General features: G+C 40.2%; 2 protein-coding genes across 4 annotated transcripts; one reads left to right on the top strand and one right to left on the bottom strand.

The window, feature by feature from the left end:
- Positions 1 to 47: 47 nt before the first annotated feature.
- rad9a (RAD9 checkpoint clamp component A) lies at positions 48 to 9508 on the bottom strand. Its single transcript, XM_006781368.3, has 12 exons — positions 9250 to 9508; positions 9061 to 9131; positions 8826 to 8899; positions 8670 to 8718; positions 6405 to 6519; positions 3435 to 3534; positions 3077 to 3183; positions 2841 to 2947; positions 2585 to 2649; positions 2394 to 2492; positions 1517 to 1757; positions 48 to 447 (listed from the first exon to the last, which is right to left on the bottom strand). Exons 1-12 carry the CDS (start codon positions 9281 to 9283, stop codon positions 340 to 342), a joined length of 1170 nt encoding a protein of 389 aa, XP_006781431.2. The 5' UTR covers positions 9284 to 9508; the 3' UTR covers positions 48 to 339.
- On the top strand, positions 8992 to 18485 carry LOC118454929 (uncharacterized). Of its 3 annotated transcripts, XM_087850250.1 has the most exons (7): positions 8992 to 9138; positions 10591 to 11812; positions 11890 to 12032; positions 15565 to 16003; positions 16120 to 16219; positions 16384 to 16601; positions 16870 to 18485. In XM_087850250.1, the coding sequence occupies exons 2-7, from the start codon at positions 11006 to 11008 to the stop codon at positions 17116 to 17118; spliced, it is 1956 nt and encodes a 651-aa protein (XP_087706376.1). In that variant the 5' UTR covers positions 8992 to 9138; positions 10591 to 11005; the 3' UTR covers positions 17119 to 18485. The 3 variants fall into 3 exon arrangements, with proteins under 3 accessions (XP_087706376.1, XP_087706374.1, XP_035768067.2); XM_087850248.1 differs by lacking the exon at positions 8992 to 9138 and having other exon boundaries at positions 10515 to 11812; XM_035912174.2 differs by lacking the exon at positions 8992 to 9138 and having other exon boundaries at positions 10515 to 11812; positions 16120 to 16255.
- Positions 18486 to 19104: the final 619 nt, after the last annotated feature.

Below are 19104 nucleotides of genomic sequence, written 5' to 3'. Positions count from 1 at the left end.
TAAATAAATAATAAATGATGTTTACATACATTGAAAAATAAGTTTGCTTTATTTGGTGGGACTTTTTACACTGCACCTTAATTACAAACTGGGCAAACACAAAATTAAAATAAATTGGAATTGCTTCATGTCTAGTTTTACATAATGAGAATTTAGAGGCTGGTGGCCTCTGCATATTTATCCAGGTCCAGGTACTACTTGTTCTGGCCAGTAAGGATGAAAATTTGTGTTCATTTCTTTATCTTCAAGTACTCCAGGTGTCTTTGTTTAACAGTGCACGCACATGCACCCATTGTCAGTTTAGTCCATGTCTCCTCTAGCCCATCAGTCTGCAGTTTTTTAAGTTTCTTCCTCACTGTCGCTGGCCAGCACCTCTTGAGAAGTCATCGGCTGTGTGCTCAACTGAGACGACGGGGGAAGCACCGATCCAAAGAAGAGCGACCGAAACTGTGAGAAAAATCACACACAAGGGAAATATATTAAAGACTACAATTTATCGAAATGTTAAGATACCGATATTTAATTAATTTGAGAACATATACAAACATTCAATCACTTGTTTATTTTTTTAATTAAATATCTGCTTTAATGTGCACGCCTTTGTTCCAGAGGTTTCTGTGGTTTGTTCAGAAGCAACTCTGCAAACATAAGGTGTGTTTTTAGAGAGGACTGTTTCTTTCTCCTAGCAACCCTCCAAACAAGCTATTCTTGTTCAGTGTTATTCTAATCACACCCTCATAAACCTTAACATTTAACATGCTAACGTGAGGCCCGTAGAGTCTGAGAACTGCACGGTCTGACCTTTGGGTGAATTTGCCAGGACCTTCACTTCCAGCAACACTGAGAGCTGTCTTGAAGGTTTTCCACTTGTGAATAATCTTCCTCACTGTACAGTGATGGAGTTCAGGTTGACTGGAAATGGTCCTATAACCCTCACCTGATTGATGGGCAGCAACAACTGTTTCTCTAAGGTTATTGCTGATGTCTTTCCTCCCTGGCACTGCATTAACAAACACCAGAACGCTCCAGACCAGAAAAACAACCAAACCTCTGGTTTTATAAAGGTGACCACACTTGCTGTTTATCAGTTAATCAAGTGGATTTGATTAGCAGCACTCGGCTGCTACTGTATTTATCTTCACACTCAATTTCTGTGGAAGCAGTGAGGATATATTTAGTTACACACACACGCTGCTTTTGCATTTTTGTTAAAAGCAAGACATGTAAGTAATGATAATAATTCATGAGTTGTTATTAATCTAAAGTTGCATTTAGCTCATTTTAAGGCATAATAAGAACAAGTTGATTTTTTTTGTTACAGCCTGACACATAAAACTAAATTAAAAGAGAGTGTACTTTCTTTTTCACGTGAGGACTGTATGTGGACAGTTGTGATGACTCAGTTTTTAAAGAATCTGCTTTATTTTGTATGTGTGAGAATATTTTACTTCTGTGTTTTTGATTCATTGAAGTGAATCCACAGCCTGTTAGCACGCCTGAGAAACCTAAGGCATACCTTTTTATTAGGTAGTCTGTCTAAATCATCCGTTTCTTCTTCTTCTGCCTCCTCGATGAGTATTTTTGCCTTGTGGCTGACTGCTGCAGGCCGTTTTGAACGTGTGTCATCAGATAATGAAGGCGGGGGTGGACCTGTGTTTGAGGGACCTGGTGCAATACTGGTATCCATGGCGATTAGAAATGAGTCCATGTCATCATTCATGAAGTCATCGGGAGGGGGTGGAGCTGTTTTGTGCGCTCTGAGGGGTGGAGCAGACAGTTTGGAGTGCAAGTCAGATAGAAAGATGACACACAAGATTAACAAAAGCTTTTCTTGCTCCTTTTGACCTTCATGGTGACCGTTTGGTTTTCTGGACTTGCAAAACAATAACAAATCAACATGACTAACCAGCTTCAATTTTAGAGCTCAATGTCATAACAATTCAGCCTACGGTATTCTAGTTTTTCACTCCCATAAATATACTGAGTGCATTTATTGTGTGAAGATGCAACTACAAACAGCTGTTAACTGTGACATGAGTTCTTCAGATTTAGCCTCTCAGCCTCATAATGACAAGATGTGAAACCCTGAATAAACAGGTTTTTTTAAAGAGTTTATTCAAACTGGTGGACTAAGAACCTGGTCTAAACTCCTGGAGCAAATAATAAAAATCCATTTACAACAACTGGAAATGTCGAGTATGAAATGTAAATGGGCTCCTCCAGCATTTGTCTTCATTTACACTCTGATCCACCAGATGGCGCAGTAGGGTAAATGTTTAGAATTTCCTGCCTAGTTTACTAGTTTAACTAGTTTTGTTTTCATTTTCCTTCCTGCTCACAGGCATGAGAAAAAACCCTCCCAAATCAACAAAAATATGTTTTGTCGTTTTTACCCTTTGCTGCTATTTTTACGAAGGCTGGGATCATCAGAAAGCGTGGCCAGCACAAAGTTTCCCTCCAGGACACTGTCCGTTACTGAAAGCACCACAGGGCTGTCACACAAACAGACACAGAAAAAAATTATGTTATTAAAAAGGAAGAAACAAGTAATCAAAAAACATAACCCACAGGTGGCGATGCTCACCTGCCCGGCTCGTCCAAGTACATAGAAACAGGGAGGCCAGTTGATTCTGCAAACACTAGTAAACCCTGAATGAGAGATACTAGTTAGTGACTTTGCAAACTATGCAAGCATTACAAGAACACCACAACATCTTGTAAGTGCTTTCATCTGGTCCCCAAATAACTTCTTTCACACTCTGGTCTGATAACCACCTCTCTCCCCCTCCCAAACTAACTTACGCAACTCTCTCGTGCTTTCCCCATATCGTTTCTCTCACCCGCAACTCCTTCAGACAAAAAGTCACACTGTTGTGAGCTTGGGCAGCAAAATGATCAAACTCGTCTGAAGCCAAACACAACTCGGTCAGCATGGCTTTGGACGCCTCTGAGAGAGCAGAAAAACAAGAGGAAAAATAAAAGTTGCTTTTAAAACATGGCGATGCATGGCATTATTAGATGCCAGTTCCTGGTTTACTACTACGCTGGCGAAACTTTTTCATATCAGTCTTGTCACCTGCTTCTTCCTCCACATGGTTCCTGACCCACATCCGTTCATCACTCACTGACACAGTCACTTCTTCCAGAGATGGAGGAAAATGAACGACTGTGTCTACCAGCAGCCTGAGAACAAGAGAAATCAAATCTAGCTACAGCTACAAAGTTACACCTCCCTTAAAATATATTTTACTACTTAAATCTATTTATTCATTTAATCAACCAACTGAAATGTAAAAATGTTTTTCCTGGTGTTAAAAAAAAGCTATACAGTGTTTGTCATCATCAAGTACAAGGAAATAAAAGATTAAAAGCAAGTGGGAGACTGTCATTGTCATGATTTGCAAAATAAACTATGAAGAAAGATTTTTACAGACCTAGGCTGGGCTCTGAATACATTGGCATAGCTGTCCTTATCAAACACTGCCTGCAGGCTCTCGCTGTCCTGGAAAGACAGGTTATGTGTCTTCAGTAGGCCTGCAAAGAAAAATCACAGCAAGTTTGTGAGCGAATAGAAAGCAATGAGATGAATGCACGACGGGCTTCATTAAATACAAAATATGTGAATGTAAACAAGATGTAAACGTACAATGTAACAACTTATTTATAGAGGTTATTAAAAGAGTTGCTTTACAGGCAGAAGATAAAATAAAAAGACGCAAAACATTATTTATAAACTGATGTGAAATCAGAATTTAAGGATTCAAAGTGTCACAAAAATCCGATATGTAGTAATGTAGAAGTCTCATTTTTTTAAGTGCTCTTGACCAAAGTTCTCCAGGCTTTCTGAAGGTCTTCTGGTTTCTTCGTCATTCCTTTTTCAGTCCAGTGCTTGCACCTGAGCATGTTCCCATCTGTGTATTTTAACAGATAATTTAGCAAATAACTCATTTTAAATTGTATCTTTAGGCACTTTGTTATTAGCAGCCTGTAACAGATTCCCATTTCTTTAGTTGAATCTATAAAAAAATGCCAAAGGTAACAGTTTGAGAGGCATAAAATTGCATTTTTGCTCCATGAAAGTGATTCCCAAATAGCCAAAGTATACACAGTGGATGAACAGTCATGGCTTAAGACATGGAAAGAACAGGAAAGGAAATCCAGCAAAGACCTCATACAGGACCCGAGAGATGCATCTGGCCCTAAATCTGATCGATCTGCTGTTCACTGAAGTCAGATCAGCAAAAAACGTGGCTGTCAGGAGAAATTAGACAATAACTGTGACAGCTGCATCAGGTCTTATGAACTAATGACTGCTCGAAACATAATATCTTTCTCTAATGGTTACAATTTTTATTTATGAATTTCTTCACAAATGAAAGTCGTTCAAAACATTATGTACTGCTACTTTCAGTGCTATTGATATTTATTTAAGACTCTTGTTTTTTAATCATATCTATCCAATAGACTCCAATCTGTTCATGTAAATGAAGAGTCCTCTTCACACACTAAGGCTAATTATGAAGTTCCACGGGCTTCTCTTCCTTAGGCAGTATCATCAGAAGGCATAGCTTACATTTTCACTGCTATATAGATGACACCCAACTTTACCTATCCATGAAGCCAGATAATACACATCAATTAGTTAAACTGAAGGAACGTTTTAAAGACATAAAGACCTGGATTACCTCTAATTTTCTGCTTCTAAATTCAGACAAAACTGTGGTTAATGTACTCGGCCCAAAAAATCAGAGACAGATTCTTACTCTGGATGGCATTAACATGGTCTCCAGTAACACTGTGAGGAATCTTGAAGTCATTTTTGACCAGGATATGTCCTTCAATGCACATATTAAACAAATATCTACCACTGCTTTCTTCCATTTGTGGAATAGAATAGTTAGAAACATCCTATCTCAGAGTGATGCTGAAAAACTAGTTCATGCCTTTATTACTTCTAAGCTGGACTACTGTAATTCGTTATTATCAGGATGTCCTAAAAACTCCCTGAAAAGCCTTTGGCTGATCCAAAATGCTGTGGAAAAAGTGCTGTCAGGAACTAGAAAGAGAGAGCATATTTCTCCTATACTGGTCTCTCTTCGTTGGATCCCTGTTAAATCCAGAATCAAATTTAAAATCCTGCTCCTCAAATACAAGGTCTTGAATAATCAGGCCCCATCTTATCTTAATGACCTTATAGTGCCATATCAACCCATTAGAGCTTGCTGCTCTCAGACAGCAGGCTTACTTTTAGGCCCCTCTTCTGTGGACCCAGGTTCTGTTCTCTTTGTATTATTGTAGAGTCTTTATCTTACCATATAAAGTGCCTTGAGGCAACTGTTGTTATGATTTGCTGCTATATAATTAAAACTGAATTGAATTATGAACCCAAAAAAGTATCATCAGATTTTTATCCACCTCACAACATCAACTAAAAACACACCAAGAAAGCTGCCAAAGAGTTCAGACTGTGTTGAAGAATAAAGATGCTTATAGCAAATACTGACTTTCTAACTTGTTACAATTATACAGTTTTTGTCTGATTTACTGTATTTCCATGTATGTTTGTATGTTTCAATAAATCACTGCACCTATTTCCTATTTTATTAGCATAAATATAAAGAAACGAGGAGTGACTCAAGAGTTTAGCACAGTACTGTATAGCTTAATAAATACATGTAAAAGCCATATGAAAAAGGGTAGTTTTTCATTTAAAATAGCTACAGTTGAGGCACCTCTAAGTTTCAAAGAGATTATAGAAGTTTTGTTTTGGCTCTGTGCAGCACTAAGTGACCTGCAGGCCTGACAGACTACATTTGTACTCAGTGAACTTATCTCTAATATATTTGGGTTCCGCAGTACTGGTGGACTTATAAATGATAAATAATTATATTATAAATACAGAATTATAAACACTTATATTTATCTGTAGGTCAATGCAAGGATGTAATAATAATAATAACAGATTGCATTTATATAGCGCTTTTCGAGACCCTCAAAGTGCTTTACAATTCCACTACTCATTCACTCTCACACACAAGCTACAGTTGTAGCCACAGCTGGCCTGGGGCAGACTGACAGAAGCGAGGCTGCCATATCGCGCCATCGGCCCCTCTGGCCATCACCCCCTCTGGCCATCACCAGTAGGGGGTAGGTGAAATGTCTTGCCCAAGGACACAATGACCAAGACTGCCCGAGCCGGGGCTTGAACCGGCAACCTTTCGATTACAAGACAAACTACCAACTCTTGAGCCACGATCGCCCTGTAATGTAAGAACTGGATGTGTTCCCTCATCTCTGGGTTTGAAACCAGCACCATTCTACATGCCTGAATGAGTTGTAAGCCTTCTTAAATCATATATGGAAAACACTTTGAATGATCTGATAATGAAGTGAATCACTGATACCGTGCTTGCAGTGCAGGGTGAAGGTGAGACGGTCCTTCTGTTTGTCAAGATCAATGTGACACTTTTCCACCGTCTTCTCCAAAGTTGTCAGAGATCTGAACACAGACTGTACACTCTGAAACACAGGGGGAAAATAATGCTTATCAATATGCAATGACACACTCTGGTAGCAATCAACGGGAATCAACATTTTAGTCACACTCAAATAGTATCTAAATCAATATGTTTGCTGTTTCTGACAAGTGACACACAATCCACTCTCTAATATAACTGCTAAGTACAACTGTTAATACGAGGAAGCTGTGAGGTTTTTGCAAAACTTGAACACAGATAACCACAACCGTAGGGTGGTAACACGACAGGAAACGAGGCATTTGAAGCTGTCAGCAGATACAAGACTACGCTCTCAATCCTAAGAATAAGATCTGCTATTCCTAACTGTAGTTACATCAGGGAGGCCCAGGTACTGCCATCATGCAGTTAATTTGAAAAACAGCAGCAGCAACAAAGAAAAAAAAACAAGGAACCAAAAAAAAAATCATTATGAGAAAGTGTGATGTTTATCTTTAGTATGTTTAAAATCAAAGTAATCAAGAAACTATCAGCCACATTTCCATAACATGGCAAACTGCGACTGAGAATTAATGTAAACCAGTGAAAAAGGAGAAAAAATATATATAGAGAGAAAGTTAAAATTTACATTTTTCACATTTTGGTAGTGGTCACGTGAATGCAAACCTGACCAAACTATTAGACAAAAATCAGACTGGCAGCTGTAGTTTCAATAAATCTTTTGTGATCGAGTGTTTGAACTTTTTGTGATGGGACTTTGGGGTTTAATGCAAGGTCAGAGTAGTTATTTAAAATGAACTGTGAGCTTAAAAAGAATTCAAACTAGACTAGAAAACAAAAGAAAAGTAACTGAAGTGATACTAATCACAACCTGCCTGAGGGGCCTTTGGTAAGCATGTTTATTGAGATCCGTGACAGTCAAGTGACTGATTCTATGCAATCCTGAGATAAACTAAGTACAGTCTTACTGCTAGGGGCTTGTAATCCAATTCAAAATGTGAGTAGTTTGAATGTCTAGAGCATTCAGGTGTGTGTTAACACAATCCCAAGGATGGAACATGTCAGCAGTGATCTTAAAGATGCCAATGTTGATGCAAAGCAATCTGACAATCGTTATAAACCGATTTCCAAATAATTTGACCACGGTGAGGACGATTAATTACAAGTGGAAAACATTCAAGACAGCTGTCAATCCTTCCAGGTGTGGACGTCCCTGTAAACTCACACCAGTGACAGACTGTGCAGTGAACAGAGAAACTGCAAAAAAAAAAAAAAAATCCAAGAGCTACATTTCAGACTCTACAGGCCTTAGTTAGCAGTTAAATGTCAAAGTTGACGACAGTACAATTAGAAAAAGACTGAACAAGTTTGGCTTGTTTGGAAGGGTTGCCAGCAGAAAGCCTCTACTGGCTGTAAAAGAATATGGCAGCACATCTTAGGCCTGCAACTGAAGAAGCCTCAAGACCTCTGTTTGGTGAAAACCAAACACAGCATATCAGCACAAACACCTCATACCAACTGTCAGGTATGATGGTGATGATTTGAGCTTGTTTTGCAGCCATAGGACACTCATTGAGTTGACCATGAACTCCTCTGTTTACCAAAGTATTCCAGACTGAAATGTGAGGACATCGGCCTGACAGCCAAAACTTGGCCCAAACGGCATTGTGCAGGAGGACAAGAATCCCAAGTACCAAAGCAAATCTACAACGGAATGGCTGAAAAAGAAAATAATTAAGCTCTAGACCTGCCTCCAACTGAACTGCTGAGGTGGGACCTTAAGAGAACTGTGCATAAATGAATGCCCACAAACCGCGATGTCCTGAAGCAACACTGTAAAGAACAGTAGGCCAAAACTCTGAGGCAATTATCTGAGACACTGGTGAAGTCAAACAGAAAACGATTACTTTGAAACAATATGAGAGACTCATAAACTTCAAGTGATTGCTCCTATAGGTGGTTCTACAAGCTACTGAATCATGGGGTGTACTTAATTTCACAGGTCTAACTGTAAGTAACAAAGACCTGTGAAAACTCTTTTTCACAAGATTGTAACTGGAACTTAAATGCCTTCAATAAGTTGCACATCTTATTGAAAGTTTGGGAACCACATTATCTACTAAAATGTAATTAATGTCACACCCAGACTATATAATGCCTTGAAAAACAGTAGATTATCTAATTCTCTCACACCTTTATTGCCATCTTGCAGCGGAAGTTATCCCCACTAGTAATGGAGTACCTGCACAGAAAAACAGAGGTATAAAAGGCAGAAGTTCACTCATATACACGGTTTCTTTTTCTCTCACACAAAGATGCCATTTATAAACACAGGCATGTAGTCTGCACCTGCTGAAGAAGAGTGGTGCGAACAGGAAGCAAGCATAAGCCGACCGAGAGGAGTTCACAGACCGCAGGGCCAGCTACGAGAGAGAGAGAGAGAGAGAGAGAGAGAGAGAGAGAGAGAGAGACCAACAAATCAACTTTTTTCATTGACGCAAAGTGTGCACCCACAGGAAGCAACAAGCCTATCTGCATTGTAAGAGGAAGTGATGCTGTGCAAGTCAGTGTCAGAACAGCTCACCCCATCTTCCTGAGGCTCAACATACAGTTCATCGCCGATCCTGGACAGAGAATGGACGGCTTTGGCCAGTACTGGACGGTACAGACACACCCACCAACAAACACACACAAGATAATTATTAGCAACAACTAATTAATGACACATATTCTAGTTAGAGACTGTGTTTAATATGCAGGAAATGTTTGCTACCTTTCACGTTTCCTCCCGTTACGATACAGTGCATCTCTGCAAACTCACTTTTCCGCTAAGTTAGCACATTTGGCTAAAAGTTAGCCAAAACGAGCGGCTAAGCATCACCGAGAAGTACACAAGACGGCGTTTTAATCGTTTCCACGCCGAGAGCAAATCTTCCTACCGAAAGCATACTCCGTTTATTTCCAGTCTAAGTTTATTTTTCTCGGTTAAGCAGTGTCTCTTTCATCGATGTCAGCGTTGTTTACGCCGCCATTGCCCGCTTACAAAGTGCGGACCAATCAGATACACGGCAACTCAAAGGGGGCGTGCGTTTGACGCTGCACATGCGCACTTCGTTTCTAAGTTAACATTTCTGGCACTTGTGTTTTTTTTCACTGCATCTTCGGGGCGGGTTATTTATGATCGTCCGGGTTAGAAATATATAAAGATGTCGTGAGAAAATCCAAAAAATAAGGTATAATTGTAATGGATAAAGTCGTACATTATTACTAATTGTTATATAAACTTTACTTAATGATTAGCAACTTGATAATTATTAAATAAGTTCATGTCAGAATAGGAAAGTAGCTTTTCAAGTACTGTAGTGTACCTACTTAATCTTATAGTCTAAACCTTCAGTCAGAAAGAAGGCAGTACAATCACTGTGCTTTTAAATGCATAGTAGTTGGCTGAAATATAATTAAAACAGTTTATCAGGGCGGCAGCATTTTTTAATGACTTGCAGTGGAGAACAGTTTAGCTGGTGGCTAACAAACCTATAAGAAAGATTGCATGGTGTTCTCCAAGCTGAAGTACACTACATGTTTGGAGAATTTACTACTGTATTTCGACAACAGTAGCAAAGGCCTCTGTGACAGCATTTTTCACAGAGTTGATATAAAATGGGTTATTGCAAAGCTCTGTGCAAACATTTTCCTATATCTTTAATTTGGCAGGCGCATTCATAGCGGCTGCTCTTAAAGAACGCCCTATAATTATCAGTTACGGGTCACAGAGGGTGTGTGTGCACTTGTGTGCGTTACAAGTAGAGAAATGGGAAGGAAGGGAGGGCAAAATACAAAGATGGGCAGAAAGACACACAGTGGGAGAGAGTTAGAGTCAGCAAACAATTATCTCACCTCACTGGTCTTTCTTGTTGGTCTGCTTCAGTTTGTAATATCTGAGGAACGCAGCCATGCACAGTCTCTCCTCCCATTATCAGTGATATAAGTGGCTGCTGGAGAAGAGGTGTGACTACAACACCCGTAGTGTAATGGAACTATGGGCATTTAGTAAAAGCGAGAGACTTTTGAAAATAGGGAAAAAACAACAAAAGCTTATATCTCTTTGTTGCAGAACAACAGAAGAAGACTTCTGCTGCTCTTCTTGAGGATTCAGCATTAGTGGAGGCAGCATAAGAAGCAGCAGTTTACACAGAGAAGAAGAAGAAGAAGGATTTGTACCTCTGGACGTTTAACTGGAAGAGGTGGATCTTTCTTCATATTTGCTATGAAGCAACTACATTGTCATGGAAAGGGATTGGATTATTCAGAAAGGCGAAAGCAGCCATAACAGGTGTCTTTCTAACAAGAACTGGACCAAAGAGTGATATCTTCTACACAAAGGTATTTTTCCACTTGTCATGCTGGTTGTAAAGCGACGAATTATATTATTTGCATAGAGTCCGTCCTTGTGTATCCAGTTTCACTGTGGTGTTGACACGTGTTTCTGCGACTTCTGGATTTAGAGGACTTAGAGGTTGTGTTACTAGATGTCTCAGTCACCTAATCCAGCAGACTCCCAGGCCCTGCTGCAGTCCATGCTGCAGAAACTGAAGCTGCAGTCGGAAAGAGAGGGCCAGGGGCACCGGCACACTCTTGGACCAGAAAACAGCAGCCCAGGTACTAATGGCATCCCTTCAAATAAGGTCAGGAGCCCTGCTGCAGACAGCAACTTTAGCTTCAAATTTGGTCATCTACAGCAGCCCGGTCATGGAGGTGGGGTGGACAGGGGTTTTATTTCCTTCCCCTCCCAGAAAGACAACAGTGTTGGTGACACTGGTGATAGCAGGGTTATGGGACAGGCGACACAGCCTGCGATCGCCTCAACAGTAACAGGGCAGCTGTTTCCTACCACATCACTTAAAGATGCTTCCTTTGAGAGGACTGATAGTGAGAAGTGGAGTTTTGGCAATTCTGCAATGAAAAGAAGCATGCCTCCTAACACAGATGCTGCCCAAAGCATGGGAGTGAATGAGAACCAGGAGCAGGGCTTTAAACCTAAAGTCTACCTGTGGGCCGTGAAAAACACAGACCCTTTCGCAGGAGGTCAAGACAATAAAGAGTTAATTGTAGAAAATGGAGGATTTGGAGCGATGGCAGAAAACAAAGATACCCAGGTTGCCTCAGACAGTCAAAAAACAACAAACAGTAGCGTGAGGAGGAAACAGAGATCATCTGAGAATAAAACCAGAAGGTGGACGCAGAGGCTCAAGGAGCGATGGAAGGACAGACAAGGAAAAAAGGGAAAAGAAGAAGAAGGAAGCATAGGAGACCAGAAGAGTGGGGAGGGACCTGAGGTGAGTAGTGTGGTTTTGTTATATAATGATAAAAAAAGAAATCTTGAAGTGACACCGCAACTTGTTTTTTCACACAGATTTCACACCCAAACCAGGTTACAGAAAGCCTCATCAATGCGTCAAATAAGGATGAAAGGACCCTCCGTTCACTGGACACCAGTGGAGCCAGTAAAATGCTTCCTGCACGCACAGAGGACGCCACTAACGACAGCCACATCAGGTAACAGGCACACAGATGATCCTAAATTGCACAAATACATCCAGACCTGCACTCTAGCAGCATGGCACAAACTGAAAGCCGAACAGTTTTTTTTGGCTTTATTTGCTCTGAAACGTCAGCAGTAAGATATGTGAAGTATTTGAGATGTTTCCAGCCATCAGACAGCTTTACCCCTGATGTGTGTCTTTGGTCTGAAGTGCCAAACACACCCTGTCACTGACAGCATGTGTCATTACAAACTTTCATGCTGTGTACAATGAGATTTTATTTATAACTTGCTATTAAAGGAAACAGATGTACACAGCAAGTAACTCATAAAGAATGATTCTCTCATTAGGACTTAACACACAGGATGGAAGGATACTCGCTTACCGAAGCCAAGTTTGTTTGCTTTATGTTTTTCCTACTAGAGACATAAATCATTAAAATAACTCCCATATATGTGGCTTTCATTTTGAAGGATTTGTAATTTCTTAAAACAGGTAGACTTAACTAGATCCTGAGGAAGATTAAGGAACACTACAAAAACATAATCAAGCGATGTAGAAGTGGTGCAAAACTGGTCTGTAGTATATTTAATGTACAGGAAATGCTGCCTGAGCCCTACTTGCTGGAAATGAGAGCATGAAAAGTAGGCCGTAGAGAATATGAAATAGCTTAGAAATTGTAAAAATGCAAATTTGACCAACGACAAAAGATAAAAACAAGCCTTAAAGCCATATAAAAACATCTGATACTTGACTGGTGGGGGGTAAAAAGGGGCTAAAAACAAATAACAACAGGCAACAACAACAAAAAAGGTTTATAAAATTTGCTCTGGTCAGCATTTCTGTTGTATCGAGTTAGCTTGTAAGCTTAGTTGGTCAATGAAGGCCCATGTAAACTACTGTAAACTACTGCCACAGTGTGTGTCATTGATGTGTTTTATGTATATTGATACATTTCTAGGGAAACCGTAGAGTTCTATGGCGCAGTGGACTAAACAGTAATACTTGCTAATAGAATTTAGTCAAACATGAGGCCCGTGGGTGAGAATCAAACTGGCAAAGAAAATGTGAAGTAGGTCATACGTTTTTGACTTTTAACTGTATTTTCATAAACTTTACAGCTTGTTCTAGTGATAAAGACCTTCCCCACAGTCATTCATTATACAGTAATGAAGTAACAGATAAACACAAGTTCCTGTTCTTTTACTATCTACTATAGGCATGTCTAGTTTTTAAAAGAAGACCACAGTAAGGTAAACAAATAAAATAGGACATTTTCTGTGTATTGACAAAAGCTTTCTCCAGGACAGCCTGGACAAGGAGCAAACAGAACTTTAACAATTTAATCTGCTGAGAGATTTCTTTCATTAAAGTTGTTGGATAATGACAATTTTTGTTATTTTGTTTCTGCACACTGGGGCTTTACAAAAATGTTGCATTAGCTGTTTAGGAATTTCAGGAGATCAAAAGTAACTGGTTGTACTAAGATAATTTTAAATATAAATTCAGTTTTTAATACTTGTTTTAAAATAATTTGCAGTCAATGACCAAGCCGTCAGACTCCTGAACATTTAGTGACTGGACTGACACACACACACGCACACCTTCATACATGTGACTACCAAGCACTTATATGCAGTATCTCATATTCACCACACACCCACACACACAGACACACACATGTGCAGACACCCCTACAGACACCAAGTTACTTTTGCACAATACTCAGCTTTTTGCACATTTCCATTGCACTGTGTTGTGTCTATATTGTCCTGTTCTGTCTAGTGTTGCACTGTAGCACCAGGGTTTCGGAGGAACGCTGTCGCATTTCACTCTGTACTGTACCACTGTACATGGTCGAAATGACAATAAAAGCCACTTGGCGCGATCGTGGCTCAAGAGTTGGCAGTTTGTCTTGTAATCGGAAGGTTGCCGGTTCGAGCCCTGGCTCTGACAGTCTCGGTCGTTGTGTCCTTGGGCAAGACACTTCGTCCGTTGCCTACTGGTGGTGGTCAGAGGGCCCGGTGGCGCCAGTGTCCGGCAGCCTCGCCTCTGTCAGTGCGCCCCAGGGCAGCTGTGGCTACAATGTAGCTTGCCATCACCAGTGTGTAAATGGGTGGATGACTGTAGTGTAAAGTGCTTTGGGGTCCTTAGGGACTAAGTAAAGCAAATACAGGCCATTTACTTGACTTGATTTGAAATACTGTGTTTCTTCCCTTGTGATGCTCTGCCTGACCTTTACCATAGTCCCCTACAGCTGTTCGTGGGTCTCTCTGGTTTCAGTTTAGTTTTTGGTAACTGAAAAGCATCCTCTGTTAGGCTCAGGTGACTGACTTGGCCATCGAAGAATACCCGTGTCTTTGCCTTGAGAAACTCTTGGGTTGCTTTTGGAGTATGATTGTAATCTCCATTTGCACCATGAAACTGTCACAATCAGTTTTGGAGCATTTGGTTGAATGCAGAGCAGAGAGTAGAGCCCTGCACACTTCAAAATTTATCCAGCTGCTTCTTTTAGCAGTCACATCACTAATAAAGACCAGTGACCCAGCTCCAGCTGTACATACCTATACTGTAACACTGCTTCCACCATGTTTGACAGATGATGTGGTACACTCATGAGGATCATGAGATGTTTCTGTCCTTCTCCACAGTTTTCTCTTTCCATCATTGTGGTGCAAGGTCCAAAGAATTTTTCAAAACCACATATTTTCTGGCAAAGTCTTATTTGGGCTTCTTGCCCTTGAGTGTAATCAGTAGTTTGCACCTTGTTGTAAACCTCCTGTTTCTATTCACGAAGGCGTCTCTTGATTGTAGTCTTTGATAATGATACACCTACCTCCTCGAGAAAGTTCTCAACTTGGTTAGTTGATGAGTTGAGTGAAGTTGTTTTTGTTAACCATGGAAATAATTCTGTCATCATTCACTGCAGTTGTCTCCTTTGGGCCTTCAGGCATTTCGGTGTTGCTGAAGCAGGCCACTGTATTCATTCTTTATAAGAATGAACCAGATTGTTGATTTGGGCACTGCTGAAGTTTTTGCTCTCTCTAAGATGTTTATTTTGTTTTGTTTTTCAGCCTCCCTCACTTGCACAGACATCTCTTTGGGACTCATTTAAAAATACAGTGAAAAATTATAAAATGCAATTTTAACACTTTGAATCAGTTTGAGATATTATGCTTTCTTCACTTGTCATGAAATAACAGGGGAGCAGGCCTCTACTGCTTGTCAGTCAGTTGTCTCATTAATTTTGAACCTCTATGCATAAAAATGACTAATTCCTAAAAACTTAATGCCAATTTCTTTCTAATAACGTGTTGATTGTTTGTTTAAAATCAACCGTGGTGATGAACAGAGGTAAAACCTCAAAAATACAAAGTTATGGAGCTAACTGTATTCAAGGACCTTTTATAACATCACACCTCATCTGAGTGAACTCTGAAGTGTTATTTTGGGTTATTTTAAATAAAAATCTCTTTGTGCTGTTGGTAGTGATGTGATTTGTATACTGAATTTTTGAGTTTAATGAGGATTTTGTCCCGTTTCAGACCTGCCAGTGACTTTGAATTGGGCCTCGGGTCATTCAGCCTGCTGGAAGAGATCACTAAGGGCCAAGAGTGGGCTAAGTTCCTCAGTCCCAGCCTTTCATCCTCATCAGCAAATCAGAGACCATTAGAGGACCCAATGAGCCAACCCCCAAACCAACTAAATCCTCACAGTAGCACTCCGTCAAATGGGATTTTGAACCAACTTGGCAGTGGGGGCAACCAGTGGAGCTTCAGGAGCACAGAGTCATCACGGGCCACAGATTTCAGCATGGCGCAAACATTGCCTAATGCTTTCCCAGCTGCAAGTTCGGACATTTCGGGTGGAAAACTACATCTGACTGACCCTTCAGAAGCAATGGAAGATGGTCACAACTACCCACATATGCAGTCTGGAGCGAGCAGACTGGAACAGCAAATAAGACCTCCATCATTTGTAGTGGTAAGATATTCATAAACAAAAAATATCTCATGTTCATCCAGTTAATATAAAAAAGAATATCTATATTATCAATATGACAACTTTGTGATTCTCCCATTCTCTCTTGTCCTTTGCAGTCTACAAAAAATCCGCTTAACAAAGCGTTGAAGAGCCGAGTCACCCTCAACAGAAAGAGACAGCATCAGTCAGCTGACAGGAGAGACGACAGGCTTCAAGGTGACAAAATAAGTGATGGAGAGCAGACAAACAGGGGTCAGAACAGCTTAATACTCTGTCCAACAGCAACATTACTGATCAGTTATTATTAAAGAGTTTTTATTGTTTGAGCCATTTAATTTGGCGGCTGTTCAGGAAATCAAGTTGTCTCTTTTGTTTTACAGAAGGGGATATGTCTTCACTGAATCCTACGAGCAGCCAGATGATGGTTGAAACAGGAGAGTCAGAGCACGAGAACGTAATACCCTTATACACCCTAAACTCTCATTCAGCCTCTCTCTCCCCAACTGCTTTTAATCCTTTGGCTCGAGCGCCCCATGGTGTCCTCAAATACCCCGTATCCCCGGAGTCGGAGTCCTCAATGGAGACAGTGACTAAAAGGGTAAGATAGTGTGTATCACAGCGCCTCCTTGTGGTTGGAAGTTTTAAAATATCAACATCCACAAAGTTTCTCAAATCAGTAATGACTCGCATGTTAATTGTATAAAGGATTTAAATAGGCTACTTTTTTGGTTTTTTGTACACAAAAAAAATAAAATTAATGGAATGATTTGAAAAAACTTGAGGAAATCATTCAGTCTCTGTAATATTTAATCAGATGCTAAATTCTCTGTAACTTTTTTGTGTTTCGCGCTTCTTTCTCGGTTCAGAGGAGAGTGGAGGAGAACCGCCGGGTTCGTTTTGCGGAGGAAGTGGTGGCCATAGAATCTCCAGACATGGATCTGGACGCTTCAGACTTGGAGGATGACTCAGCAGCTACAGATGAGGACTCGGTGACAGAGCAGGAGTGTGAAGTGCATCCGGTAGCGGCAGGGGAGGAGGCACCGGCCCGGCGGACAGCCCTCCCTGCGTGGATACTGGCTCTGAAGAGGAAGAACACAAACAAGAAGCGCAGATAGTGACTGTAAAACTGTGAGCGTGCTGCGTTCATTCTCACGGACTTTGCGTTCTATAAATTAAACGAATAAACTTAAGGGGATACAGTTTGTCTCAAGAGCAGGTTGCTCTGCTTTGAAAACATTTTTTTTGAATGTGACAGTATTTCAAAAAGTCATATCTGACCAGTAGTAGGCCTGGTGTGGATACGTAATCTCTTTTTCCCTCATTTATTTTCTGAAATGTTTTGATTTTAAGATGCAATAAGGGAAATAAATACTATATTGGGATATACATATATATATATTTATATTTTCTGCAGTGCACACAGAAAGCTTTATAAGTGGATGTTTTTGTCTTTCTTTTTCTTATTGTTCCTGCTTTATTAAGCAAAGTTTGAGCAGAGGTTAAAGACTTTTCCAGTTGCACTAGTGATCCAAACTGAGGACTATGCTGCAGTAACCCAACAGCTGAATGTGCTGAAAGCATTTTGTTGATTCAGATGTTCCTCCTTGTGCTCCTTCAGCCTTACACATGACAGCAGTCTGCTGTCTGCGTCACTCACTTACTGTACTCACCACCCCACCCCACACTCCATATCCTGTCTCAGGGTAATGGCTCCCAGTCCAGCCATCATAGAGAATAACCCCAAAGGAGGAAAGATGTCTGAGCTGGAGTGGTCAGTGGTTTCTGATCAGCTGCTCCTCTCTATTCAATACCACCATTTGATTTTGTAGAGATGGAGACAAGCACCTGAGCCTTGAGTTCACTTATTCTAGTGAGAAAGCATCGACTTTGTATAAAAGATGAATGTAGCCACTAGTTTTTAAGCCTTATTTAAACAGCACAGTCCCGTCCTATTTAAACCCTGAGCCAGGGCTGAGGCTGACCAAGGAACCAAGGACACTGCACACTCATATGGTAACACACTGTCAATCAAAAGGTAGCTCCTCCATAAATCGAACCCCGCTTTTTCTACATGTGATCACTGTTTGTGAAATGAACATCATTCTGTCTTGAATAAGACTTAAAACTAGCAGCTGTGACCATAAAATCATCAGGAGAATGTGAGAAGTACGTTTGTTTTTCACAGGTTGGTATTTAAACAGTTCGTTTTCACAGCCAGAAACTGCTTTTATCTTTTATATACTGTGTATACAGAGTGAATCATCGTCTCACATGAACCTCTGTGAATTTTTTTAACAGCTGAGGCCGTTTTATTTCTTTTTAGATGTAGCAACATGAGAGGCTGTGCAGTATTGAGACAAAAAATAAAGCGTCAGAGCTTTAGTTATCTGTCTTCTTTGGTAGGGTTAGACGAGAATTTCAATGCCACTTTATTATTTGTGCCTTTTATTTCTTTTACAGAATAAACAAATAAAATAAATTTATACAGTCATGTGAAAAAGGAAGTGCATTTTTCAATTTTAGCGTTTTATGTATCCGGGCATAATGGTAAATCATCTGGTCCACAGTAGGTTCAAAAATTGGGTAAATACAAGCTGAAATGAAGAACATAGATGACATATACTGTGTCATTTTTTATTTAAGAGGAGAGGTTTTGGCAGTTTGCTGGTCTGGAGCCTTAAGGTGAGTATTAACATGCTAAGGATGACGCACATCAACAATGACTGTAGAGAGTGAGTTGTTGCTATCCATCAATTTAGGAAGCTTCATCAGGCCCATTTTTGTATAGTGAGAAAGACTATTCACGAGTGGAAAGTCACCTGCCAATCTGTGGGAGGGCACATCCCAGAAAATTCACCTTGGGTCAAACTGTGCTCAGAGACACTCAGACTCTATAGCCCTCAGTTAGCATGTAACATATTAAATGCTAAAGTTCATGATAATGCAATTAGAAAAAGACTGAACAAGTTTGGAAAGGTTGCCAAGAGAAAGTGTCTCCTCTATAAAAGAACATGGCAGCACAGTTTAGGTTTGCATCTGAAGAAACAACAAGACTGAAGTTTAGAGAAAAATCAACAAAGTAAATCTGCACAAACACCTCA

Source organism: Neolamprologus brichardi, chromosome 2 (genome assembly GCF_056152115.1).
Source record: "Neolamprologus brichardi isolate AB-2024 chromosome 2, ASM5615211v1, whole genome shotgun sequence".
In the NCBI taxonomy this organism is placed as follows: Eukaryota; Metazoa; Chordata; class Actinopteri; order Cichliformes; family Cichlidae; genus Neolamprologus; species Neolamprologus brichardi.
The sequence above is the reverse complement of the archived record's forward strand: the minus strand, read 5'-3'. Positions and strand labels throughout refer to the sequence as shown.

What these genes read in the sequence shown, in the direction of transcription:
- rad9a (XM_006781368.3), bottom strand. Translation starts at nt 9,283, where the DNA reads ATGCACTGTATCGTAACGGGAGGAAACGTGAAAG. An exon ending in AACGGGAGGAAACGTGAAAG is followed by an intron (nt 9,132 to 9,249) that starts GTAGCAAACATT and finishes TGTACCGTCCAG; the next exon opens with TACTGGCCAAAGCCGTCCAT. An exon ending in CGTAAAAATAGCAGCAAAGG is followed by an intron (nt 1,758 to 2,393) that starts GTAAAAACGACA and finishes TCCACCCCTCAG; the next exon opens with AGCGCACAAAACAGCTCCAC.
- LOC118454929 (XM_035912174.2), top strand. Translation starts at nt 11,006, where the DNA reads ATGTCTCAGTCACCTAATCCAGCAGACTCCCAGGCCCTGCTGCAGTCC. An exon ending in GACCTCCATCATTTGTAGTG is followed by an intron (nt 16,004 to 16,119) that starts GTAAGATATTCA and finishes TGTCCTTTGCAG; the next exon opens with TCTACAAAAAATCCGCTTAA. An exon ending in TGGAGACAGTGACTAAAAGG is followed by an intron (nt 16,602 to 16,869) that starts GTAAGATAGTGT and finishes TTCTCGGTTCAG; the next exon opens with AGGAGAGTGGAGGAGAACCG.